This window comes from Chiloscyllium plagiosum, unplaced genomic scaffold (genome assembly GCF_037043375.1).
Source record: "Chiloscyllium plagiosum isolate Xiang-an unplaced genomic scaffold, Cpla_swu_hap1 HiC_scaffold_7, whole genome shotgun sequence".
Classification (NCBI taxonomy): domain Eukaryota; kingdom Metazoa; phylum Chordata; class Chondrichthyes; order Orectolobiformes; family Hemiscylliidae; genus Chiloscyllium; species Chiloscyllium plagiosum.
In genome coordinates, this window is record NW_028270145.1 from 96,356,830 (window position 1) to 96,384,578 (window position 27,749).

At 42.5% G+C, this 27,749-nt stretch overlaps 1 protein-coding gene across 2 annotated transcripts in view; it reads left to right on the forward strand.

Moving 5' to 3' along the window:
- The window catches only part of tfcp2l1 (transcription factor CP2-like 1), a 53,158-nt gene that overhangs the window by 5,108 nt on the left and 20,301 nt on the right, over positions 1-27,749 (forward strand). For both annotated transcript variants that reach the window (XM_043694202.2, XM_043694205.2), the window contains exons 2-12: positions 983-1,134; positions 7,337-7,413; positions 8,745-8,850; positions 9,282-9,388; positions 10,685-10,837; positions 12,300-12,410; positions 17,729-17,817; positions 19,262-19,310; positions 20,004-20,097; positions 22,218-22,308; positions 23,443-23,549. In XM_043694202.2, coding sequence (XP_043550137.2) covers positions 983-1,134; positions 7,337-7,413; positions 8,745-8,850; positions 9,282-9,388; positions 10,685-10,837; positions 12,300-12,410; positions 17,729-17,817; positions 19,262-19,310; positions 20,004-20,097; positions 22,218-22,308; positions 23,443-23,549 — 1,136 coding nt within the window. The remainder of the gene's footprint in view (positions 1-982; positions 1,135-7,336; positions 7,414-8,744; positions 8,851-9,281; positions 9,389-10,684; positions 10,838-12,299; positions 12,411-17,728; positions 17,818-19,261; positions 19,311-20,003; positions 20,098-22,217; positions 22,309-23,442; positions 23,550-27,749) is intronic.

Sequence of the window (27,749 nt, forward strand, 5' to 3'; positions counted from 1 at the left end):
AAGCAAATCTAGTTAATCTAGGATTAAGATGATCAGTAGCTGACAGCCTTCTTAAAATGCCCTGTACTATATCTGGAAAGCCCATTGTGCATGGAGCAGAGGGAAGTTTGCAACTGGCTAGACCTTAAATATAACTTCCAATGCACCGCACTGTGAGCGCAACTGATGAGGCTAAACTGGTTGTCAGTGTAATTCTTGACACACTCAAGATTATCCAGCAAATGTTATCCAAATGTAGACTCACATCTAGTATTAGACATTGTGTTGTGAGTTTATCGATTGTTGGTTGATTGACTGTATGAGTACCCTGTTTATTGTGAAGATTCAAAGGGTTTTGGTATTTGTTATGAAATGCCTGCCATTGGGAATAGGGCATATCTGGCAAAACATTAGCATTGAAATTCATAAATCCCCAATACAGTAATCCTGAATATGGGCAAACCAATGTAGGATTGTTAATTGAGCTCACAATGTGGAGTATTTATGGCTATAGGAAGCTGCACGTATTCTTATACAGATTGAAATAACATGTGCACAGACTCAACACAGAATAGGTGACAGCCATTCAAAGATTCATTTCTCAGGGCAATGTCCTGACCAACTAGAGTCAACCCCTCTGGTTTGAAATTTAAACATTGACTGTTAATTGCCCGTCTATCATCATTAACCTCTGGAATTTGAATGGTATTGCCTTCAGCAATCTGACACCACTTGCTAACCAATCAGCATTCTGTGCTCGTACAGTAGAAATGTTAGTTTTCCTCTATATTGGTATTCTTGCAATTTGTCCTGATGAGAGCAAGACAAAAGAACTTTGACAAAATATATCTTTGTTTTCAGCAATACAGTAATGCAAAGAGTCCTTATTTTCATCCTGATAAAATCTGCCTTTATCCTTTTGAAACTTCAACCTGAAACCAAGAGTACAGTGAGCTTAGATGGAGCCTTCTGCAGCTGATGAATGCCTGTTGTTCCATTTCAGCGATGTTCTATCACTTCCAGTTTTTAAACACGAGGAATCAAATCTGTCTCCAGGAAATGGTGCTAAAGTACTTCCATTCCAGTACGTGCTCTGTGCAGCCACATCTCCTGCTGTCAAGCTCCATGAAGAAACACTGACTTACCTCAACCAAGGTATCCAAGTTGAGAGTTGCCTTTGTTAATCTTCTCCTCTTCTTCATTCTTTCCAAATCTCACTCTTCAAGTGAGCTCTCTTTCATACATCTTTTTCATAATTTAAACTTGATTCCACCGTGACAACGATTTTTGGTTCTGTCCACAAATTTAGAATGAGAGAGGATCTGATCAGTATCCCCTCTGTTTTCACTCCATTCCTAACCAGGTATCTCCAGAGGATTCACTGGAGTATGTTGAATGTAGTGGGGATGTGTAATTTGTCCATTAAGAACAAAGGATGAATGACTTCCAAGCCCTGTGCTCCCAACACATTCATTAAATATTTTTCTTTGTTAGTTCTCACCATCTGGAACATGTTGCCAAGATTTGCACTGTTTCAGCATAGATTGAGTAAGATGTAGGTGAAATAGGATTGGGAAGCTGTAAATCCTTGCTAGTTTAGTCCCAAAAGATTTTTTTTTAGTTTATGAAATATCCGTATGAAATGCTATTTTACTGCATGCTGCTATTGTATCTGTCACCTGTTTTCTATTGACAGTTTGTAGAGTCATAGAATCCCTATGGTGTGGAAGTAGGCCATTCGGCCCAACAAATCCACACTGACCCTCCAAAGAGTATCCTACCCAGATCCAACCCCTCCCCTATCTCTGTAACCCTGATTTCCCATGGCTAATCCACCTAGCCTACACATCCCTGGACAATATGAGCCATAGTTAAAGTGTTATATAGATTAACATGTATACAGACTTTGGAATAATATTCAGTTTACTGAAAACAGGTCCAAATTAACAAATGTTGAATTTTGATGTTGGCTGGGTTAAAACTGGGTGTTTGAAATAGCACACAGGGATCATTTAAAAGAGTTTAATTTTCAAAATTCTGAGAGCACCACGTTGTGTCCATAATGACATTGTGATTACATAGGGAATATTCAAAGAAAGTGAATTTGCTGAGCTGTAATAGAACCTTTTACTTTCAAGACTCTGGTAACTTGCATTAAAATTATCTCTTTATTCTGTAATTATCGAGGCAGTGTGGTAATATCTACTGAAATCGAGAATGGCGAGTAATTTAAAGTTAAATGTCATCCAGGTTACTGCAGGAAGGCCACATGAATAAATCTTGAGCTTTTGGATAACAGTATATCTGTTGGAACATTTGAAAGACTTTTTTTTTAAATTCATGGGGTCTGGGTGTCACTGGCTAGGCCAACATTTATTGCTCATCCACAATTCCGAGAGGATGGTTAAGAGTCAACCACGTGGCTGTGGGTCAGGAGTCACGTGTAGGCCAGACTAGGTAAGGATGGCAGTTTCCTTCCCAAAGGGCATTACTGAACCAGATGGGTTTTTCCTGACAATTGACATTGGATTCATGGTCATCATTAGACTCTTATTTCCAGATTTTTATTGCATTCAAATTCCACTGTCTGCTGCACTGGGCTTTGAACTCAGGTCCATAGATTATTACTTGAGTCTCTGGATTAATTGTCGAGCAATAATAGCACTACGCCATCCCCTTCCCCATCTTTCAGTTCTAAAGAAAGGTCACAGGACCTGAAATGTTAACTTTGATATCCTTCCACAGATACTGCTAGACCTGCTGAGTTTCTCCAGCAATTTCTGTTTTTGGTTCAGATTTCCAGCACCCGCAGATCTTTTTAAAAAAATGAAAGAATGTCAGATGCTGGAAATCAGAAACGAAAAACTAAATTGCTGGAAAAGCTCAACAGGTCTGGCAGTCTCTGTGGAGAGAAATTAGAGTTAACGTTTAGTACCAGTGACCTTTCCTCAGAGCTGATGGTAGCTAGGAAAAAGTTGGATGGGGTGGGGGAAGGTGTTAAGGAAAAACAATAAGTAGAGTGAGAGCCCAAAGAGAGAGAAGAACTTTGGCTAAATGTATGGATCATCATGGAATAGAGTAGGTTAGATGGGCTTCAGATTGGTTGGTTCAACATTGAGGGCTGAAGGGCTGTACTGCGAAGTTATATTCTATGTTCATTTGGACAGACAGATGATCAGCCTGGGAGAATAAATAGCTACTAATGGGGACTATTAGTGGCTGACAGTAGGTTGTGTGTAATAGCAGACCTTCTGGTAACAAGACCTGGTGTGGGGGAAAGTGCCTCAAACTCTAAAATTATTCAACTCGATATTGGGTCCAGAAGACAGTAAGATTCCCAAGCAGGAACTGAGATGCTGTTCTTCCAGCTTGTGCTGAACTGTGGAACAGGGTAGTGCGTTGAAGTGGCAGGCAACTGGAAGTTTAGGATTTAGAGTCATAGAGATGTACAGCATGGAAACAGACCCTTCGGTCCAACCCATCCATGCCGACCAGATATCCCAACCCAATCTAGTCCACCTGCCAGCACCTGACCAATAGCTCAGGTTGAGGCTTAGGTTCTAAGTTTTCTTGCTGAGCTGGAAGGGTGTTTCCAGACATTTCGTCACCATGCTAGGTAACAATATCAGTGAGCTTATGGTGAAGCACTGGTGTTCTGTTTTACTTTCTATTTGTGTGTCTTGGTTTGTTAAGGTGAGTGATATCATTTCCGGTTCTTTTTCTCAGAGGCTGGTAAATGGGGTCCAAATCGATGTGTTTATTGATGGAGTTCTGGTTTTAATGGCAGAGACATGCAAAGGAATTCCTAGAGGCCTGGCTTTCAAATCGGAGCTCCATCAATAAACACATCGATTTGGACCCCATTTAACAATTTCTGAGAAAAAGGAAAGGAAATGATATCCTGGATATTGGTTTGCTCACTGAGCTGAAAGGTTCATTTTCAGACGTTTCGTCACCATAGTAGGTAACATCTTAAATGAGCCTCTGGACGAAGCACTGCTGATGATTCCTGCTTTCTATTTATATGTTTGGGTTTCTTTGGGTTGGTGATGTCATTTCCTGTAGTGATGTCATTTCCTGTAGTGATGTCATTTCCTGTAGTGATGTCATTTCCTGTAGTGATGTCATTTCCTGTTCTTTTCTCAAGGGGTTGTAAATCGGGACCAAGTCAATGTGTTTGCTGATAGAGTTCCGGTTGGAATGCCATGCTTCTAGGAATTCTTGTCCGTGTCTCTGTTTGGCTTGTCCTAGGATAGATGTGTTGTCCCAGTCGAAGTGGTGTCCTTCCTCATCTGTATGTAAGGATACCAGTGAGAGAGGGTCATGTCGTTTTGTGGCTGGTTGATGTTCATGTATCCTGGTGGCTAGTTTTTTTTTTGGAAATGATATCGCCCACTTTAACAGCCCTAGACACAGAAAGCAGAACATACCACCAGTGCTTCACTGGAGGCTCATTGATGATGTTTCCTAGTATGGTGACGAAACATCTGAAAACAAAACTCCAGCTCAGCGAGCAAACTTGCAATCTGAGTCTAGAGTCTTTCTTGCAGACGGTATGTAGATGTTTTCTGAAGCAGTCACCCAGTTTGTTTCCCCAAAGTAGAGACACCACATTGTGAGCAGCAAATGTAAGACATTAGATTGAGTGAAGAGCATCAAAGGAACAGGAGAATTGACGATTCGGGCATAAGCCCTTCTTCAGGAATGAGGAGGGTGTGCCAAGCAGGCTAAGATAAAAGGTAGGGAGGAGAGACTTGGGGGAGAGGCGTTGGGAATACGATAGGTGGAAGGAGGTTAAGGTGAGGGTGAGAGGCTGGAGAGGGGGTGGGGGCGGAGAGATTGGGAAGAAGATTGCAGGTCAAGAAGGCGGTGCTGAGTCTGAGGGTTGGGACTGAGAAAAGGTGGGGGGAGGGGAATGAGAAAGCTGGAGAAATCTGCATTCATTCCTTGTGGTTGGAGGTTCCTAGGCGGAAGATGAGGCGCTCTTCCTCCCTGCCCCCTGTAAAAATGCCATCCCATATTTCCAATTCCTTCCCAGGAGGACCAATTCCAATACCGAACAACCCAGATGGCCTCCTTCTTCAAAGACCGCACTTTGCCCTCAGATGTGGTTGACGATGCTCTCCACTGCATTTCCTCCACTTGCCGCTCCTCCGCCCTTGAACCCCACCCCTCCAATCGCCACCAGGACAGAACCCCACTGGTTCTCACCTACCACCCCACCAACCTCCAGATACATCGTATCATTCTTCATCATTTCCGCCACCTCCAAACAGACCCCACCACCAAGGATATATTTCCCTCCCCACCCCTATCAGCGTTTCGGAAAGACCACACCTTCCGCAACTCCGTCAGATCCACACCTCCCACCAACCCAACCTCCACTCCCGGTACCTTCCCCTGCAACCGCAAGAAATGCAAAATTGGTGCCCACACCTCCCCCCTCACTTCCCTCCAAGGCCCCAAGGGATCCTTCCATATCCGTCAGAAATTCACCTGCACCTCCACACACATCATTTACTGCATCCGCTGCACCCAATTTTGCCTCCTATACATTGGGGAGACAGGCCGCCTACTTGCGGAACGTTTCAGAGAACACCTCTGGGACACCCGCACCAACCAACCCAACCACCCCGTGGCTCAACACTTCAACTCCCCCTCCCACTCCACCAAGGACATGCAGGTCCTTGGCCTCCTCCATCGCCAGACCATGGCAACACACGCCTGGAGGAAGAGCGCCTCATCTTCCACCTAGGAACCCTCCAACCACAAGGGATGAATGCAGATTTCTCCAGCTTCCTCATTTCCCCTCCCCCCACCTTTTCTCAGTCCCAACCCTCAGACTCAGCACCGCCTTCTTGACCTGCAATCTTCTTCCCGACCTCTCCGTGCCCCCACCCCCTCTCCGGCCTATCACCCTCACCTTAACCTCCTTCCACCTATCGTATTCCCAACGCCCCTTCCCCAAGTCCCTCCTTCCTACCTTTTATCTTAGCCTGCTTGGCACACCTTCCTTATTCCTGAAGAAGAGCTTATGCCCGAAACGTTGATTCTCCTGCTCCTTTGATGCTGCCTGACCTGCTGCACTTTTCCAGCAACACATTCTTAAGCTCTGATCTCCAGCATCTGCAGTCCTCACTTTTTCCTATTAGATTGAGTGAAATGTGTTACTTCATCTGGATGGTGTGTTTGGGCCCTTGTTTAGTGAGGACGGAAGAAGTAACTGCATGCCTTCTACAATTGTAGGGGAAAGTGCTGTGGGAGGAGTGGGGGTTTTGTTGGGTGTGGGACATCCTGGAGGGAACAGTCCTTGCGGAACACTGACACAGGAGGGGAGGAGGAAAATGTATCCGGTAGTGGTATCCCACCAGAGCTGGCGGAACTGGCAGCTAATGATCCTTTGGATGTGGATGGTGGTGAGGACCCTGTCATTGGTGTGGGAGGGAAGAGAGGGGCTGAGGGCCAGAGTGCAGGAGATGGGTTGAACATGGCTGAGGATCTTGTCAACTACAGTGCTTGGGAATTCTCGGTTGAGGAAGAAGGTGGATATTTTCGAGGCTCCCTTGTCGAAGTTGGTATTATCATAACAGATGAGATGGAGGACCTGGGAGAATGGAATGGAGCTTTTACAACAAGCCGGGAGTGAGGATGTATAGTTGAGGTAACTATGGAAGTTAGATGGTCTGAGGGGAGTGCAGTGGCCAGCCTATCCTTGGAAATAGAGATATCAAGGAAGGCAAAGGAGGCGTCAGTTGGACCAGCGGAAGCTGAGAGCGGAGTAGAAATTGGAAGCTAAATAGATAAGCTTTTCCAATTCTGGACAAGAGAAGGCAGCAGCACAGATGATGTTATCAAGATACTGGAGAGGGAGTTGTGGCTGGGGGCTGGAATAGGACTGGAACAAAGAGACAGGCATAACTGAGGCCCTTGCAGGTACTCACAGCCACCCCTCTGACCGGAAGAAAGTGTGAGGAGTTAAAAGAAACATTGTTCACGGTTCTTTGTTTTTTTTTCTCTCTGGAGTAATAGTCCAGTGATTAAAAATACTTGTCCACTTCTGAAATGACAGCATTGTTGGAGTGTAGAATCTATTCTGACACAGTCACATCTAACCCACATTCGTTCTGGAATGATCTGGATGGTGCTTTATTTGTTAAAGTTCTGGTTGCAAATGAGTAAAATAGATAACTCTTTATTTGAGCTCAATAAAATTGAATTAGCTGGCATTTAATACTGAGTAACGCAGGAAGGTGGGAAATGTACTGCTTAAAAAAAAAATTGAATTATTGTGTCATTTGAATTAAGTCGTTTCCAATTTTGGTGTAGAATGTACCAACATTTAGTTTCTTTTAAATAGGTCAATCTTACGAAATTCGTATGTTTGACAACAGAAAACCTGGAGATTGCCAGGAAGTAGTTGACAAGTATATAAAGGTAAGTGTTTGGAAGATTTTTAAAAAAAAACATTCCTTGTCTAGAAAAGGCAGATTCTGTTGTTGTTTTGACAAGAGAAAGTGAAAGTATGCCCTCCTTAATTGAGATCTGAAAGCAAATTGGCTCCTCCTGTCCCTGGTAGAGATACAGCATTGTCCAAGGGATAGGAAATGTACAGAGAACATCACTGTGTCTTTATCCACAACTTAATAAACAGTATGCTTTCCACAAATTGAGAGATCTAGTAAAAGGGGTGAGGGGATTGAGAAATATAGACTATTGTAGAGGATGAGCCAAGAGTGTGGTGCTGGAAAAGCACAGCCGGTCAGGCAGCGTCTGAAGAGAGGGAAATCGGCGATTCGGGCAAAAGCCCTTCATCATTGTAGAGGATGTACAATGATGACAGTGAATATAGGACACAACATTCTAGACTCCCACCCCTCAGGGGAGCTGCACCATTTCTACTGTCCTTACACCTGCCCACAACCCATTGAAGTGGAGTATGCAACCCATTCTCCCTTGGACCTTGAAGCCCTTGAGGTCACCTGTTTTAGAGTAGGTGCCTTCAGCTGAGTGCTCCCTCACCTCCATGGTCTCTTCATCCTCAAGACCACCTGTCCCCCTTTCCACCCCTTGTTCCCCGGCACAGTGTTAACCTTCTTGAATGTTGTCAGGTTGGGACTGCACCCACCCAAGGAACTGGGGAGTATTCCATCACATTTGAATACTCCCCAGTTGAGCTTGTAGATGGAGGGCAGACTTCGATTTAGACTAGATTCCCTACAGTATGGAAACAGGCCCTTCAGCCCAACAAGTTCACACCAACCCTCCGAAAAAATAATTCAACCAGACACATTCCCCTACATTTACCCCTGACTAATGAACCTAACACAATAGGCAATTTAGCATTGCCAACTCACCTGAATTGCACATCTTTGGACTGTGGGAGGAAACCAGAGCACCCGGAGGAAACCTGCGCAGACACTGGGAGAACGTGCAAACTCTACACAGGCAGTTGTTTGAGGTGGGAATCAAACCTGGGTCTCTGGTGCTGTGAGGCAGCAGTGCTAACCACTGAGCCACCGTGCCGCCCCCAGGCTTTGGGAAGATGGGAGGGGAGTTACTTACTTAGCCTCTGACCTACTCTTGTAGAAACAGTCTTTCTATGTCTGGTTTGGTTTACCGTGTGGATCAGTGGTAACAAACTGGACACTGTTACTTCCATATAACTGGATGATAATCCATGTTCCCCATTTTGCTGCCTCAGTATGGAGCGCTGTTGCAGAATTCCCGTTGCGTTAACAATCAGTGAATTGCCTATTGTTTTGCAGAGCATTATCCGTGTGGTTTTCCATGATCGTCGCTTGCAGTACATGGAGCACCAGCAGCTGGAGGGCTGGAAATGGAGTCGCCCAGGAGACCGAATTCTAGACATGGGTCAGCAAATCTTTGTGTTCCTTTGGCTGAAAACTAAATAGCTGACTAAACCTGGGGAAACCAGCACAATGCTGCAGGGAGGGAAGTGTGTAGGGTAGTTGTTACTGCTAGTTTACTGAACTCAACCTATATTGAGTTGAATAAATTACCAAGAACACCAAGATAACAAAACACTAGGATTTAGTTATTACTGGGCCTATGCAGACATGGTTTTGAATATTTATATGTAAAAGACAGCTGTTTAACAGCATGCTAATTAACAGTTACAGTTTGCTCGGAATCTTTAATCGTTGACTTGAGATTGAGGTCTTGACACGGTGTGTCCCTGCAGGAACACTCATTGTGCAAGCAATGCCTACTTTGGTAAAGGTGACAGTGCTGTGTGCTCCTGTTGTGAAAGTAACCTCCAAATATAATGTAACTTTTCACAGACATACCTCTGTCAGTCGGTATTGCGGATCCTCGAGCAAATCCGACACAACTAAACTCCATTGAATTTCTTTGGCATCCTGCCAAAAGGACTTCTGTATTTGTTCAGGTAAAATGACCACCTCTACTACAATAGCATGCTGCAATTTTTAACACAAATGTAGAATAGAGTAACAGGAGGTGCTGTAACCTTTTGTCTAGCTTTGGGTTTATTAATTCAATACCTGAGTCTTTGATGCAGTTCTGAATTCAGAGACCCATTCAGTTAGGCTGTGAACACAACTGACACTTTCACTGTTTAAAACCAATACTTTCATTCACAGCTCCTCATGCTGCAAGACCTGGGAGACTGTAGGGTATTTGTAAATAATTGGCAATCTGCATATAAAGCATGCAAAACAACATTTTTCACTATATCTCAGTACATATGACAACAATAAATGCAGCCCAAACTCAAACACAAGCGCCCTGGTAACTATCTCCAGCAAACATGGTATATCCATCTCCCTTTGACATTCAATAGCACTATCATTGCTGAATCCTCCACCATTGTTATTCTGGGAATTACCATTGACCAGAAACTTATACCAGAAACCAAATACTGTGGCTACAAGAACTGGTCAGAAACGAGGAATCCTGCAGTGAGTAACACACCACCTGACTCTCCAAAACCTGTCCACTGTCGACAAAGCCGAAGTCAGGAGTGTGATGGAGTATTCTTTGCTTGTCTGGATGGGTGCAGCTCTAACAATACTCAAGGAGCAAAGCACCATTCAGGGCAAAGCGACACCACATCCACAAATGTTCGCTTCCTCCATCACTGTCACATTGTGGTAGCAGTGTTTGCCATTTAAGAGATGCACTGCATAGCTCAATGCTTCGACAGCAGCATTTTCCAACTCCACAACCTTTAGAGGGTAAAGAGCAAGAGGTAGATAGGATGCTGCCCACCTTCAAAATCCCGTGCAAACTAGCCACTATCTTGATTAGGAAATATGTTGCTATTCCTTCACTGCCACTCAAAAATCTGGATTTCCTTAACTAACAACACTATGGATATATTGACCCCAGGTGAACTGCTGAGGTTCAAGAAGGGACCTCACTCAAGCCATCTCAAGGCCTATGAGTGGTGGGCATTAAAAGCTGGCTGACCTGGTACCAACCACAACACTTGATGAAATTCAAACAAATTTCAGTCCATTGGCATGTCCTCTTTGAAGTAGTCAACACTGAGCGTTGGCCACAAATTTCAGTTCATTGTCCATCACTTGTCTCTGAGTCCAGCCAGTGTATCAGAGGCTGAAATTAGGGCCCCGAATCTGAATAGGGCATCCAGCATGTCATGTTTCTGGTTTTGCATTAGTCATTGGCAACATTTGTAAAATGTGACAAACATTTATTTCAGGTCCACTGTATCAGTACAGAGTTCACTCCCAGGAAGCATGGTGGAGAGAAAGGAGTTCCATTCCGCATCCAGATTGACACGTTTAAACAAAACGCGAATGGGGACTATACAGAACACTTGCATTCCGCAAGTTGCCAGGTCAAAGTGTTCAAGGTATGGGTTAGATTGCTTACTGTGTGTCAAGGTAAATTGAAGGTGATTGTCAGAACTGTTTGATGATCAGCTGAAAGCAGACTCCATTTTGAAGCAACTCTTCATGTCCATCTTGCTCCTTTTGTTTTGCATGCTGTCGGAAATCGTGTCAATGCTGGTCTGCCTTAGTACAGCATGGTAGATGTGCCCCGCCTAAGGCATGTCCTCACATCATTGCCCATCCTGAGCCCATTTCCTGGTAGACTTTCTTTCTATTATAGTGGCTGCTTGCCCCCTGCTTCCCCTCTCAGGGCCAGAACGAGCAGTGAGGTCCCAGCTCTGTTTCTGCTGGAACATGAACTGCACCCAGGCTTTAGTTGTCTTTTGGCCCTCTGTGGGTGGTTCCTCACCAGGGCAATATTGCTGGTGAATTATGCCAGGAATTTCAGAGCAAGAGCTATCAGTCCAATAAGATCTGTTGGAAATAATTGCTTCCAAATCTTGAACGTGCCCTATACATGGCGTTTTCTTTTAAAGATCAGGAGATCTTGGTCATTCAGTCAATCTGTTGCATCTTCTTAGGTCCTCCGAACCTCACCGTATTCGCTTCTTCCCCCATTTGTACAGGAGCTGTATTAATTGAACCTTGAATGCATTTTCCAAAACATTATTTTTGGAATATTACTGAAATGGTTGTGCAGTTTTTCTTTTACTCACTATTCAGCTGAATGGAGCTTATGTTTGTTTTCACCTTTGCTTGGTATAAGGCTAAAGAAGATGTGAGTAGAAGCAGGCTACTTGGCCCATCAGATCTGCTGTGCCGTTCAATGAGATCATGGCTGATCTGATAATCCTCAACTCAACTTCCCTGCCTTTTCCCTAAAATCCGCGATTCTGTTACAGATTAAAAATCTGCCAATCTCAGCCTTGAACATACTTAATGATCAATGTTTCCTTTAAACTGAAGATCTGTGCACACTGATTGATGTGCCAATACTTGGTTTGTGCTCCTGGAAGCCATTGCCATGCACAGGCCTGAATAAAATCAGAGGGTTTACTGCTTATGACCCAGCATCTAGTGTTGAAGAATTCCAACAATTCACTCAGAAATTTCTCCTTTTGCCTTAAATCAACCAGCCCTTACTTGAGATTATGCCCTATGGCCCTAGTCTCTCCCAAAAGGGGAAACAACCGTTCCACATCCACCCTGTCAAGCCCTATAAGAATCTTGTGACTTTCATTAAGGCTGTCTCTAGTTCTTCCATTTGCCAATAAGTACAGGCCAATTTACCCAACCTCTCCTTGTGAGACAGTCCCTCCATACCTGGTATCAGTATTGTAAACCTTCTCTGACTGCCTCCAATGCCTGTATACCTTTTCTTAGGTAAAGAGTGTAAAACTATTCACAGTACTGTAGGTGTGTTGACTCTCTCCTGGATTCCTATAACTCTCGAATGCGTTTATAATGGTGCGTGTCTTTAAGCCAAAGGGAGCAGATCGAAAACAGAAAACCGACCGGGAAAAGATAGAAAAACGAACACCGAAAGAAAGAGAAAAATACCAACATTCATACGACACAACAATTCTCACTGAGGTAGGAGTTAAATTCCGCAAGTTCTTACACTGAGACAAGAACAAATGTAAATTAAGATTCCACCAAATGTGCCAACCCCATCATCTAGCCTTCTGTAAGCCACTGTTGACACAATACGATGATTATTGATATACTTTGTTTTATCTGTTTTTAGTACTGATAAAAAATGATATTTTTCTAGAATTTGTGCACTGGTTTTCAGTGTAGAAAGTTTTCCTGACACAGATTTCTATGAGCAAGAGCACTGCTGTGTGAAAAACCATTCCATCAACATCAAATGATCAGCTGAAACATTATGTTTTAAAAATCAGATTAATAGCACTGTTAAGACTTGCAGAGCTGAACTGCAACACCTTCATTTCTTGAAGGCATAGTGCTACTTTATACGTTGCTAATCAATACTAAGGCTGGTTCTTTCTTTATCTTCCAACCCATGCTCAACCGGGTTATCCGATTAACTTGATAGAACTACTCTGGATCTGTAGGATATAATCTATTGATAATTTGATGTTGGTTCCTGTCTCTTGAAACGTATTTTTGCCAAACTGGAAGTGGAACATACATATTATGTTCATGGTCTTTAAGCAGAAATACTTAATGCTGTAGACACCACAGCAAACACTGGTAGCTTGAAGTTCTAAATTTTGGTTTGTAATACTTTTCTTCAGGAAGAAAGTGAAGTTTATTCAGTGGCACAGGAAGGATCTGTGGAGAGAGAAAATGAGCTTATTTTTCAGGTTGATGACCTTTTGCTCTAATTTAAAAGAATTGATCTGAAATATTAATTCTTAATATTTTCTCTCCACAGATACTTGCCAATGTGCTGAGTGCGTCTAACATTTTACTTTCATTTCCAGCATCCACGGCATTTGGTTTTGACAGATCCTACCAGCAGAGGCCGGATTTACACTTGTTTATTGAAATGCTTTAATCAAGTGAATAAAATGTTTTCATTTGAAATATTTCATTTTAATGCTTCACCTCCCTAATATATTCAAGATCAAAATTTGCTTTTGGATTCAGGCAATTTCTTTTTACTTGTTTCACGTATTTTTACACGTAGAAGTGAAATTTATTCAAAATCGTGTCATTACTTGGAGGTGCTTTCTGGTGCAACAAAAGAATCGAATGAACTGATTTGAGTATCAGCTTGGCTCAGTTGTTGTCTCTTCGAACTCCAAACCAGAGGTTTTGGGCTTCAGGCACTGGGCAGCTCTCAGTCTTTCCTTCATGATGGTTGAGTGGGTGAAGAATCAGGGCTAGCATGAAAATGAGCAAGTGAACCCTACTTGTGCTCTCATGCAGTGCAGTGCTGAGTGAGTCTCCAGGCAAAATGTTAAACTGAGTCTGCCTCTTCAGATGAATGGTTGGAAGCTCCTCTGTTACTATTTGAAGAAAGACACACAATGACCTAGTCCCCAACTTGTCACCATCAAAATCAAATTAACTAATTATTCACTTCACTGCTGTTTTGTTGGATATTAACTTGCACAATTTACCCCCAAGTTTCTTGAAGATAATTTGTGTAAAATGCCGTGGCTTGTTTCAAAGACAGGATAAAGCAGTTATGTAAATGGGAATCTAGCTTGTTTTGGACCAAAATTTAACCCCCACACTACCACCTAAGTGCAGTAGTGCTTATTTTTTTCCCCAGCACCCATGGTCTGTGTGTATACGTGTGACACTCCTGCTTATATCTGTCACCAGGGCTCCCTGATTGGACCAGATTAACAGCCCCAATCATTTTCTACGAGGTCCACCTGACAGATCTTGTTACAAACACTACAAAGTATCCTGTATCTCGATACTGATATCTCAATATTGAGTCTTCCTTTATCTGTGATGAGCTGAAAAAAAGTTGAAAACTTGACTATGCTTCGAATCACATTTGCCATTCAAAAGATACTTATTATATCTAACTTATTATATTTAACATTTGAAAGATCAATTCACTTAATTCCATACTCTTTGAAATTTTATTACACTTTTCTGATTTCTCTTAAAATTACTGCTTCTACTTCTGTTTCGCATTTCATTAATTTAATTCCTATTAATTTCGTAAAAGATGAGATGAGATGTGGTTGTGAGTCTGCTTCAGGACGTGTTTGAAGAGCTTCAGGGAAGAGGAGATGACCTGGGGGGTGCAGTGAGAGAGAGAGACTCACTGAGATTCCTTGTAGAGAGAGGAGGAGAGCTTCAAGATAGGCATCCTTAGAAGAGGCTTCACAGTCAGGTTATAATCAACTGGGAGAAAGTAAAGACTGCAGATGCTGGAGATTAGAGTTGAAGAGTGTGGTGCTGGGAAAGCGCAGCCGCTCAGGAAGCATCTACATCTCCTTATCTCTCAGCCCCCTTGGCCCACAAGCTTCATTCCTGATGAAAGGCTTATGCCCGAAACGTTGAATCTCCTGCTCCTGGATGCTGCCTGACCTGCTGTGCTTTTCCAGCACCACACTCTGACTGTTGTCTTCAGGCAACCCTCTGAAAGTGCATCACAATGTCTCTGCATGCTCCATGGTCCTCTTCAAGCTTCCATCCATGTGATTGGACATCGCCAAACCACCTGCCTCATAGAACAAAACACATAGAATGGCGGATGTTGAAAATCTGAGACAAAAGCAAAAATTGCTGGAAAACCTCAGGAGGTCTGGCAGCATCTCGGGAGAGAAGGCAGAGTCCACGTTTTGGGTCCAGTTCAGTTCAGAATAAATGTCATTGGAACCCAAACCATTGGCTTGTCTCTTTCCACAGATGCTGACAGACCTGCTGAGTTTCTCCAGCAATTTCTGTTTTTGCACCAGCCTCACAGATTGTGCTTCCTGTCAGATCAACTCTCATACCACTTCAGCCCTTGGGAGTTCAGAGATGCATGACTTGTCAGATCACTTTGCGTGCAGGGAGATGGACGCATTTCATGCATTTGCAATCTAAGTGCTCACTCACTTTGTGTTTATCTAAGAGACTACTGCTAGTCCTGTGGCCAGTTGCATAATTAGTGAACTGGTTGATGTGGGCCATGAGGGAGAGCCTGTTTAAAAGCTTACCTCAAAAAAATGGGAAAATTTGGTCTTAAAACTAATAGTGTCACAGGGATCAATAACTTTGGGCCTCGAAAACTTACAGTTGGATAAAGGAATTGACTGCATTGAAGCCAAACTTGCTGAAGATACAACACTGGGTAAGACAGAAAGTTGCAAAGGGGATGCAAGGAGTGTGCAAAAGAGTATGGTAAGTGATTAGGTAAACATTTTGCAGATGGAGAATAATGTGGGTGGCTCTGGATGCGTTTGCTTTGGCAGGAAGAGGAGAAAGAAATATTAATTAAATGAAATGAGATTGCAGACTGCTCTAGTGTAGTGGGATTTGAGTGTCATTGTATATGAATTAGCTTGCAGACAAAACAAGTAGATAGGAAGGCAATTGGATTGTTACCTTTTATTGGAATGAGGAATAGAGTGTAAAAGTAGAGAAATCTAGTTTCAACAATACAGGGTGCCGGGGAGCCCACAGCTAGAATACAATGTACCATTTCAGACTTCTTACTTAAAGAGGGATGTACTTATTTTGGAGGCAATTCACAGAAGTTTCACTAGCTGATTCCAGACATCAGGAGTTGTCATGGGAGGAAAGCTTGATCAGGTTGAGCCTATAGTTATGGAGTTTATATTAGAATCCCTAGTGTGGAAACAGGCCATTTGGCCCAACAAGTCCACACCGACCCTCCGAAGAGTAACCCACCTAGACCCATTTCCCTCTTACTAATGCATCTAACACTATGGGCAATTTAGCATGGCTAATTCTTGGGGAGTCACCTGTGGGACTGTGGGAGGAAACTGGAGCACCCAGAGGAAACCCACGCAGACACTGGGAGAATGTGCATATTCCACACAGACAGTCGCGTGAGGCTGGAATCGAACCCAGGTCCCTGGTGCTGTGAGGCAGCAGTGCCAACCACACTGAGCCACAATGCCAGAAGAGCAAAAGGTGCTCTATTGCAACAGATAAGATTCTGATGAGGCTTGGCAGAGTTGGATGTAGAAAGGCAGGGAAATCCAGGGGCATGTTTTAAAGGTAGAGGAACTCCCAGTGGATTAAAGAGGACATTTTTCTCAGAGGATTGTCTGTCTGTGAAATTCTTTCCACAGAAAGCTGGGGAGCTCGGGATCATTGAGTATATTCATGGCTGAGCTAGACGGATGTTTGATCAACAAGGATGTTGAAGGATTTTGGTGACAAAGTGGAGTTAAGGCTGCAGTCAGACCAGTCATGACCTTATCAAGTAGAATGGACACCTCAGTGTTCTAATCTTGCTGTTTCTTATGATCTTGTTACATTAAATTTAAGCCCGCTAGATTTTACATTACTGACCATATAAATAATCTGCTCTTTATTAACCATGTCAAAATGAAATCAGATTGACTGCTGCTGACAGTGAGTGTGATATCAAGTGGCCCTGGCAAAATTCAAGTCAGTCAGAAGGAAACTTTCCACTGATTGTCATCTTCCTTTGTGTCAGGTATGACTCCAGTGTATGTTGGAGGCTGATCATCTTGGCCTCGGAACATTTCTGCAGGAGTTCCTCAGGATAGTGTCCTGGACTCGACCATCTTCCATGACCTTTTGTCCAACACAAAGTTAGAAGTGGTCACGATTTGCTGATGATTGCACGGTTTGCAGTCATCTCAGTTGGTGAAGGTTCCAGTGACTGATGTTAGCAATATCTGGACAGCTTTCAATCTTGATCTGGTTACATTTCTGGTCATTGAAACCTCCAAGCTATTGATGGTGAGACAGTAAGCAATTGTCATCTCACTAATGGGTGGGGGGAGTAATTCCATTCCATCTACTTGGAGCTGGCCTTTGTTTGGCTCTTGGGTAATGTGAATATGGCTTGCCACTTATCAATCAAAGCCTTAATATCTTTTCTGAGATACAGCATCTAAAACAATATGATATCCTTAACTTCAGCTGAAGCAATAATTTTTCACACTCAGTGTGCTTTCTTTAGTTTTGTATTCTGACTCTCAATATAAAGCCTGGGATTCCTTACGATACATGTTTGTTTTATATCTTTGTCAAGTTGTCCTCCTACTTTGTGTGTCGAAGCATCTTGTATTTCTTAGCTTCTCTACAGTTCTAAATCTTCTGGCTTTGTTTAGTACACAAAAATACTAGAGCTGTTGCAGGTTCAACGATCAGTTTCTACGCATGACCCATCAGAGGAAAAGCTGTTGTCTTTTATGTGATGAGAGCTTATTCATGCATTACTGGATTTTAAGAGATGCCAACTGAACTATGCTCATCATTCTTCTTTGCAGTGCTCTCCATGGCCTGATGCCTCATACGTTAGTAGCACTCCCTCCATAGGTTACCACAGCTTGCCTGTCAGCTTTAGTGTCAGTGAAGGGTATGTACCACATTCTCTACCACAATCCCCTTTGTCACTTGGTCATTGAGCAATTATAGTTTTGGAGTGCCATAATTGAAAATCAGTCTTTGTTTGTTTAAGCAATCAATTATTCCAATAATCTGGCTCCAGTGAATGAGTTGCTGTGTACAGCTACAGGGATAAAGGTTCAGGCAAATCATTATACAAGTCTGAGATCCTCAAGATTGGTTTAATCTTTGCCTTTGCAACTGTAACCTGAATTGAGGTCCTATTTTGCATTTCCATCTGCCCTATCTGGAATCATAGAATCCCTACAGTGTGGAAGCAGGTCAAGTCCACACCAATCCTCCATAAAGCATCCCAACCCAACCCTGTAACCCTACATTTCCCATGGCTAATCCACCTATCCTGCAAATCTTTGGACTGTGGGAGGAAACCAGAGCACCCAGGGAAAACCGACACAGACACAAGGAGAATGTGCAAACTCCACACAGACAGTCACCCAATGCTGGAATCGAACCCCAGATTCTGGAGCTATGAGGCAGCAGCGCTAACCACTAAACCACCATACTACTTTCTCATAGTATGATAATGTCAGGTTGTGTAAACTCTTCCTCCTCCTCCTGCCTTTGCAAACAACACTGCTAGGGAGTCTCCTCGGTGTCAGATCAGCCCAAAGATATCACTTGGACTAAATGTAGCTGCAATTTACTAGACTGATTTTAAATACGAAGATCTAATTATAACCCTTGCCGTCAGCCGAACTGGTCGTTTCAGATCATTAATAATTATTTTCTTTAAGTCTGCTGCATGGATAGTTTGGATTCCTTACAGCCTCCAAAGCTGGATCTTCACAACAACAGTAATTCCTTTTTTGTTGTGAATTCTCTCCCCTGCTCCATCCCCACCCAACCTGAAGGTGGTTTTCTTCAGAAACGTCATCCACTTCCCTGACAATTACTGCATTGAACATGCACATCCAAAGTGAGTCTTGCTAATTTATTCAAGGGCACCACCCTGTATCAGATTACCCTGTATCTGCACTATGTTACTTCACAGCAGGGACAGTAGATGAGGATCAGAATCACAGGCTGATCTCCTCGCACCCCACCCCAAAGAAACATCCATTTATGTTGTGTCCAGTTGCTATTTTAGAAAATACTGAGGATTAACCTGGTTGAGGGGACCATATTTGAGTACTACAACAAATCATTGAGGGAGCAGTTCTGCTTTGATATTGATTTGTCTATCACTGAATGTTAGTGTTCTAATGAAACAATGATGGGGAAATGATTAAATCAATAATGTAGTAAATGTCTATAGAATGCTTATCTTTGAGTTGTTTTTGAGGTCTTGAGTTGTAATTTTGGGGCATTTGAATTCTGCATTATTTGTTTTGATAGCTATGTGTGGCTGTAGCTGCATCAGTCTTAAACTAATTTTTATGGTTATGTAACTTCAGAAATTGGACAACAACAAGCCCAGAGGAGCCACTGTCTCTGAGCGTTGATGTAAGTATTTATGGGATCATGTAACTGTGTTCCTTTACTTTTTTAAGGGCACTCTGGTGTGCTGCTCGTTTCCCTTTTCCTACCTTCTATAAATGTGAGGATATTCAAGTCAATGCTACCTGTGTTCTGGCCAGCACCAAGTCCCTTTTGCTTATCTGACCTGTCCTTGCTGAACCCATGCTCAATCCCAGTCTAGCAATGCCTTGATTTTAATATTCTCATCCTCATTTTCAGATCCCTCAGTGACCTTGTTACTTCTTACCTTTGTAACCATCTCCAGTCCCACAATACACCGAGATATCTGCACTCCTCTGCTTCTGGCATTTTGAGTGTCTCAGATTTTAATTACCCAACCTTCAGTTGCCTGGGCCCAGCCTCTGGAGTGTGCTGCCTGACCGGCTATGCTTTTCCAGCTCTGATCTGCAGTCCTCACTTTCTCACTAAGCTGTAGAATTCCCTCTATACAACACTCCCTTTCACTGCTTCACTTTCCTCCTTTTAAGACTGTCTTTAAAACCCATCTCTTTATCCATGCTGTTGTATTCTAATCCATTACCTCTTATGGGGCTTGTGTCGTATTTTGCTTTGTAATATTCTTGTGAAGCGCCTTTGGATATTCATTATGTTAAATTATATAAATGTCCATTGTTATAGGTTTCAATTGAAGGTGTCCTTTTTTTTTCGACAATATAGCACCTGTTGCCCACAGCCACGAACCAGGAGGCACAGCAGTGGCTGCACAGAAATCGCTTCTCAGCATTCTGCCAACTGTTTTTCAGTTTTTCAGGTGAGCCATGTTATTTTTTACCAAAGAACCCCTCGAGGCTGTCAGTAATGGCCGATCCCTGGTATCCCCAAAGATATAACTTTGGATGACAGAAACAAAAAGTTTACTTAATCATCAACAGAAATCTAACTGGTTGGAGTCACTAAATACTCTTGTCCCTCCTCTTTATTTTTGGAGGTGAGCGAGTTGTCTTTGTTAGCTATCCTCCTCCTCCTCCATAAAGTGAGCACATCTGTTCAGATAATCACTGTATTGTTAGCATTCAAGAAGCTATATGGTGAAGGATGGATTTCTGGATCACTGCTGATTAGTTTCTTTAAGTCTGCTGCATAGATACTTTGGCTTCCTCACAGCCTCCAAAGCTGGATCCTAACACTTAACTTACTTACAGTGTGGAAACAGGCCCTTCGGCCCAACAAGTCCACACCGACCCACCGAAGCACAACCCACCCAGACCCATTCCCCTACATTTACCCCTTCACCTAACACTACAGGCAATTTAGCAGTCAATTCACCTAAACTGCACATTTTTGGACTGTGGGAGGTAATGTTTTTTTTTATTTAAAAAAAATACTGCACATCACACACCTTCAACCAACAGTAACGTAGAATCTCTATAGTGTAGGAACAGGCCATTCAGCCCATTGAGTCCATACTCACCTGACAGAGAGCATCTCACAGAGACCCACCCCATCCTTATAACCCTGTTTATCGAATGACTAATTCACCTAGTCTGTGTGCGGAAAGTGGAGCATGCAGAGGAAACCCACACACAAACAAGGAGAATGGGTATGTTCAATGGGAGCCACCCCCAAAAACCCATACCTGCCCCTGTTGATATGCTTCTCTTTAAATATTCTGAATTGACAAGTTATGACAGATGGGATTTGAATCAAATACTTCCACTGAACCACAAGTGACTTCTGTTGTTTTGCTCCCATTGAGTTCATTAATCTGGTGCAGTCAGGTAATGACATGCACACCTCCAGGGTCCAGACCTTCTGGCCCAATGGTAGGGACACTACCACTGTGCCATATGACTCACTTTGCTACTAGTTATACTTTTTAGAATAATATTTAAATCATATTAACTAAATTAATTAATTGATCAAATGAGCACCATAATAATATTTAGATCCTCAAAATAATTTACAAAATTTAAAGTTAAACTTTGGCTGTGGAGCACTTCTATTTATGGCTGTTTTTCTAATCAGCCTGTTCAGGGATATTATGACATACCTCTGGAGCCAGTGGAACTTGAACCCAGGCCTCCTGACTCAGAGGTAATAACACTACCTTTGTGGCGCAACAGCTCCGTCCTAGAACCCTAATGTTTCTGCTTTTGTCTTTTGTTTCTGTTTATATATGTTCTTATTTAATCTATTTTCCTAACCAACATATTCAGAGCTGTTATGATACATCTCTGGAGGAGGTGGGACTTGAACCAAGTCTCTTGGTTCAGGGATACTATCACTTCATCATAACAAGACCTAATTAATCCCAACCAATGAACATGATTACCCTCAATTCATGTGCAATTTAACATCCACTATCTCATTGCTTCTCACATAATGCCACAGTTTAATTCTGCAGTTAGTTTTGATGGGTGAAAGGGAAATGCTTGGGCTGTGTTTTCTAAACACTAAGATTGAAGATGCTACACAGCTTGATCAGACACTAGACTATCTTCTGTAATTTGTGAATTCTTTTTTTCATTCTAAAGAAGTGTTTTGGTTTTTTTCACAGTTATTGCTATGATATTGAGTCCGTCAATGTATTTTCCAATGACATACATTGTGTTGTATGTTCTGTGCTCTAAACTGTAACTCTTATGTGATTTTTTTATGAAAGATAATGGAAGGTGTGTAGAAATAAAGCAGTAAGGACTGGATGTCATGATGCATAAAATATACCTGGGCTTCATGAAGTTATTGTCGACCTTACTAAGATTTAAACAGTTATACAAGATCCTAATTAATCCAGTTTTTTTGTCTGATCCATTCAATTACACTTACATGAACTTGCATTTACTTCCAGGGTCAGACTTCCACCATACATAGCATGCCTTTAACTTCTTCGCAGTTTGCATGCTTACATGCATGTTCTAATGAATTCCTCAGGTGCAGACTTGTTGAAAATGTCTAAAGAAGATTTGATCCAGATTTGTGGTCCTGCAGATGGAATCAGACTTTTTAATGCAATTAAAGGAAGGTGAGTCATACAAAACATTGCACCACAACTTTCTTGCTATAGTAATGAATATTCTTTAAACAAGCCATAATGAATCCGAGAATTTGAATCCTTTATTGTAGATCATTCGCTTCCAATTGAGCTGACAAAATTTACTATCTTTTTTTGTCCCAATTTGTGTGTAAAGTTTCTTGAATGGCTACTTTTGCATTTGCCTCACATTAGAGACCTTTGTTCTTTAGAGAGTACTTGGGGCTCAGTAGGTAGTACCTTTTTCCACCTGGGCCAGAAAGCCCGGGTTCATAACCTAGCCCAGGACTTGATGGCCATGCAAGGATCCTTTTGACATAGTCAAACATGTTATTAATCTCCATCTGTTAATTCTCCCAGCATGCCATGGGGAAACCGATCGGTTCCTGGTTAGCCATGCTTGCTCAAATTATAACCAGTTGTCTTTCGTGAACAGAGAGAGACGTCGGTGATCCCATGTGGAATTAACAAAACAAGGTCCCAAACTGCAGAAGACATTATAAAGCCTGTTGAGGCTGTGCATCTTCAAACATCTAGATATTTTTCTCTTGCCTATTGTATGACTCACATTCCACTGTTTGACAAATGTTCAGCAGTATCCATTCTGTTGACTATTTTCTTCATTCCCTCCTTCTCCGTACACTGCTGCTGAATGCCAGTGGGCATCTGCACTGTACCAAAATGTCATCAATCCATGAGATCTAATGAAGCCAATCAATGCAATCCATTTGCCAATTTGAACAAATTCACAAATATTGCTGTATTATGGTGTGTGTGTGTGCTTTAGTTTAATGTCAAATGAAAGGCAGTTTTACTTCAGTAGATGGACGGGTTTGGGGAAATGGACGTTATCTAGTTGAGGTGCCTCCCAGGCTCTGCAATGTGTTTGTTTTGGTCACTTGTAGTTTGAGCATGGCTGCGATTGAGAAAATACTCATTAAACTTTGTGCAGTGCTACATTAACAATAAATGCTAGCCTTGTGGATCATTCAAATGTGAAATGATTAAGTACATTTTAAACTTGGTTCTATTATTGCTATTCATCCCTAATATTGCAGTGCTGAAGTTAACATTGGCTCTCAAATACGGCATTAATAATCATCCTTCTGATACTCATATTCACAGAAATGTGTATCCAAAACTGACAATCTATATGTGTCAGGAGCCTGAAAATAATCGGGATGATCATCAACAGAAACAAGATATCATTTCAAGAGTTAGCCCTTCAAGCGGTGAGTTCTGTTCCTGGTACATTTTCGCAGGAGTGAGCCTTTGTGAGGGTCTATCAGACCAAGAAGAAGGTTAGAAATTTCACAGAAAAATCGTTTTTACTGCCCTCAACCGTATTAATGCCAACACCCCTTGCCCGTCACTTAGCAACATGGCAAAGCCTAATGGGCTTGCTTTCAGATTTGGGGATTTGTTCTAGTTTCCAAACTATTCCAAAGTGCACGAACAAAGAGAATGTTCTTATTTTTGCGTATTTCGGTCTCAGGAATGTGGTAGGATATGGCAAGACACATTTCAGCTCCAGCAAACATTTTCACTAAGATTGGGAAATTAATGAACCTGGACCATATGTAAGTGCTAGATAGGGCACTGACTGCATGCTAGGCTCACCAGCAATTGTCACAAATTAAGTGAAAGGGTTAAGGAGCGACACAAAGGACCTCAGTGTAGATAGGTGAAATGACCACATTGCATTACAGCAGGAAAGCATTTGCAAAAAGAATAGGGACTACTTAAGAAAGTTAAATGCTTGTAATTATTGTGCAGAATCTATCCAATTCACACAAAAGATTTGGATGCGTTTTTGATCATAATTAAATCCATGTATCCATTGATATGGTTAATGTAGAATGTGTGTCAAGGACATTCGGTTGTAAGTTTGAAATGAATTATTAACATTGTACAACACCTTAGTAAGGTCATTTAATGTTTTCTCGAGGCTTTGTTTTGGGTAGCAATGTCCTAACAAAAAAATTGGTTCGGCAAGTTCAGAACAGAGTTGGATTACACTGGGGCTTAGCCCCTTTCCGATGTGGAGAGACATTTAAAGGGCAGCTCTTAATTTGTAAAGTGAAAACATTTAGGAAGAGCATGATGAAAGTTTTGAAGATGAAAAATGCGAGCGCAACCTGGATATACTCGAACTTTATTGCAGTTTGACGATAATAACTAGATTAATAATCCTTAGACAATGCTGGATTTTAGGAAGAATTTTTATGTTCACTTTACATCCCAGCATATATTTCTATCAGAAGTAGTTAGCACAGTAATCAATGCAGCACTTTTAATTAGAGCTGATTAATTATCAGTTTTAATAAAAGGATCAAGAGTTATGTAGATAGGAAAAGGATGATCTGAATGGATGCTGAATTTACTATGGACCTGAAAGCAAGGAGTAGTGTTAGGTTATGGTCCACATTAAACCTGATAATATCAGAAGGTTTGAGACCCTTATAGAGTTTCACGAGTTGAGAAACTGGACCTCCAAGGCGGTAATTCTGATTCCATAGTATATGTGCTGGTGAGTCTGGGGACAACAAGATAAAGCAGGTTAGTGTGCATGACTTATGAAAAGATGCAGAAGTGAGGCCTTCATTTTCCTGTGACACTGGGAGAGCTCTGCCAGGTGATGTGTAAAAGGGTGGCCCTGAGGAGAGCTGGGACCAATGTCCTTGTGAGAAGCTATGTACTGCCATGGGGGAAGGTGCAAACTAATTTGGCAGGGTGGGTCATCATTTGACAGTGAGAGGCTATCGGTGTGAAACATAAACATAAGGGGCAGCATGGTGGTTAGCATTGCCGCCTCACAGTACCAGGGACCCCGGTTCAATTCTGTCTTCAGGTGCCTGTCTGTGTGGAGTTTGCACCTTCTCCCTGTATCAGAGTGGGTTTCCTCCATGTGCTTTGGTTTCCTCACAAAGTCCAAAGATATGCAGGTTATATGCAGGGTTACAGAGATGGGGTGGGTTGTGGGTCAGATGACTTCAGAGAATCAGTGCAGACTTGATGGGCCCAATAGCCTCTTTCTGCACTGTAGGATGTATGACAAGGGAAGCATCAAAAATGGAAGTTGACCAACTGCAATTTAGGTAAACCAGAGGAGAGGGACCAGTCAGTGGTCAAATAAAACACAGATTCCAGCAGGGCTGGAGAGTATGTGCGTTAATGTGTGCAATGTGACAGAGAAGGTGGGGACATTGCAGGCGTGGGTTGGGAAGGAGATTTGAGCTGGCATGGAAACTTACTGGAATTGCAACACGGTGGGCGGCACGGTGGCACAGTGGTTAGCACTGCTGCCTCACAGCGCCAGAGACCCGGGTTCAATTCCCGCCTCAGGCGACCGACTGTGTGGAGTTTGCACGTTCTCCCCGTGTCTGCGTGGGTTTCCTCCGGGTGCTCCGGTTTCCTCCCACAGTCCAAAGATGTGCAGGTCAGGTGAATTGGCCATGCTAAATTGCCCGTAGTGTTAGGTAAGGGGTACATGTAGGGGTATGGGGGGGGGTTGCGCTTCGGCGGGGCGGTGTGGACTTGTTGGGCCGAAGGGCCTGTTTCCACACTGTAAGTAATCTAATCTAATCTACATTCAGGAGGAATAGTGAAAGAAAGGAGGTGAGGCTGAGAATATGAATCACGTATAGTATTACATTCTGGAGATTGGGTGATCTGCTTGACAGTTCCAAAGACAAGGTACACTTGTTTAGCATTTGGGAGCAGAGGAGAAATGATCCTGGCATGGAGCAGTAAGTATTTAACAGCATGTTAAGGAAAGAATTAAAAATAATATAACTGAGGTTAGGTGAATTAGCCATGCTAAATTACCCATAGTACTCAGGGATGTGTAGGTTAGGTGTATTAGTCAGGAGAAATGTAGAATAATAGAGGAGGGGAATGGTTTTGGGTGGGTTGCTCTTCTGAGGATTGGTTGGACTTGTTGGGCCATATGACCTGTTTCCACACAGGGATTCTACGATGATCTATGATGATAATACTAAAAGACTTCAGTATTTTAGTACAGACAGGGGTTAAATATCAGAGTAGAGGGCTAAAGGGGGCAGAACTCCTGAAATGTGTCTAGACAAACCTTTCTGATCAGTATGTTTCCAGGCCAATGAGGAAGCAGCTGTGTGGGATCTCATTGTGGGGAAAGCATTTGAGAAGCAGTGGTCATAATGTCTATAAGTTTGGAGTAAGGAATGGAGCAAGAAGCAATGAATGTGGAAATACTAAAGTGGAAGAGAGCTACTTTCAGTAAGCTGAAAATCACACAATACCAGGTTATGGTCCAACAGGTTTATTTGGAAGCACTAGCTTTCGGAGTGCTGCTCCTTCACAACTACCTGAAAGAGCAACGTTCCGAAAGCTAGTGCTTCGAAATAAACCTGTTGGATTATAACCTGGTGTTGTTTGATTTTTAACTTTGTCCACCCCAGTCCACCATCGGCTCCTCCACATTTAGTAAGTTGGAAAGGGTTATGGACAAGGGTGTAAAATTTGCAAATGATACATAGCTCATGAATATGGGAAAGAGTGAAGAGGATCATACCAGATTTCAGGAATGTATAGACTGGTGAAATGAACAGCCACATGCTGGTGAAATTTCATAAAGTGCCAATGGTGGCTCAGTGGTTAGCACTGCTACCCCACAGCACCACAGTCCCATATTCGATTCCATCCTTGGGACTTTTGATTGTCTGTCTGTGTGAATTTTGCACATTGTCCCTGTGTCAGTGTGGTTTTCCTCCAAGTGTTCTGGTTTCTTCCCACAGTCCAAAGATGTGCAGGTTAGGTTAATTGGCCATACTAAATTACCCATAGCGTACAGGGGTGTGCAGGCTAGGTGAATTAGCCATGGGAAATACAGGGTTACAGGGATGGAATGGGTCTGGGTATGAACTCAGAGGGTTGGTGTGAACATGACAGGCCAAATGGCCTGCTTGCGTACTGTAGGGATTCTACAATTCTAATGATGCATTTTGAAAGGGCAATGAGAAATTATAATCTGAATGTTATAGTTTTACAGGGAGTACAGTTCTAAGGAACAGCGAGATCAACTTAAGATGATACTTTAAAAAGAAATCTGCTATGCTGGGTTTTATCAGTGGTGTCAGAGAATTAAAAAGTAAGGTCAGTCTTCACGAAGCAGAGATTGGGTAGCAGCTGGAGAATTCTGTGTAATGCTGGATGCCAAATGTTATGAAGGATATCCATGTTTTGGAGAGGGGGCACAGGAGATCTACTCGATTTAAAACCAGGAGTACAATTATGTGGAAAGGCTAAAGATGCTGGGAATGTTTTGCTCAGAGTAGAGAAGGCCAAAGGGAGATTTAGTAGAGGTTTTCAGAATGTGAAGAGTTTTGAAAGAGCACATATGGAGAAGATACTTCCATGCACAAGATGAGAAGATATTCTTTTCTCATTGAATA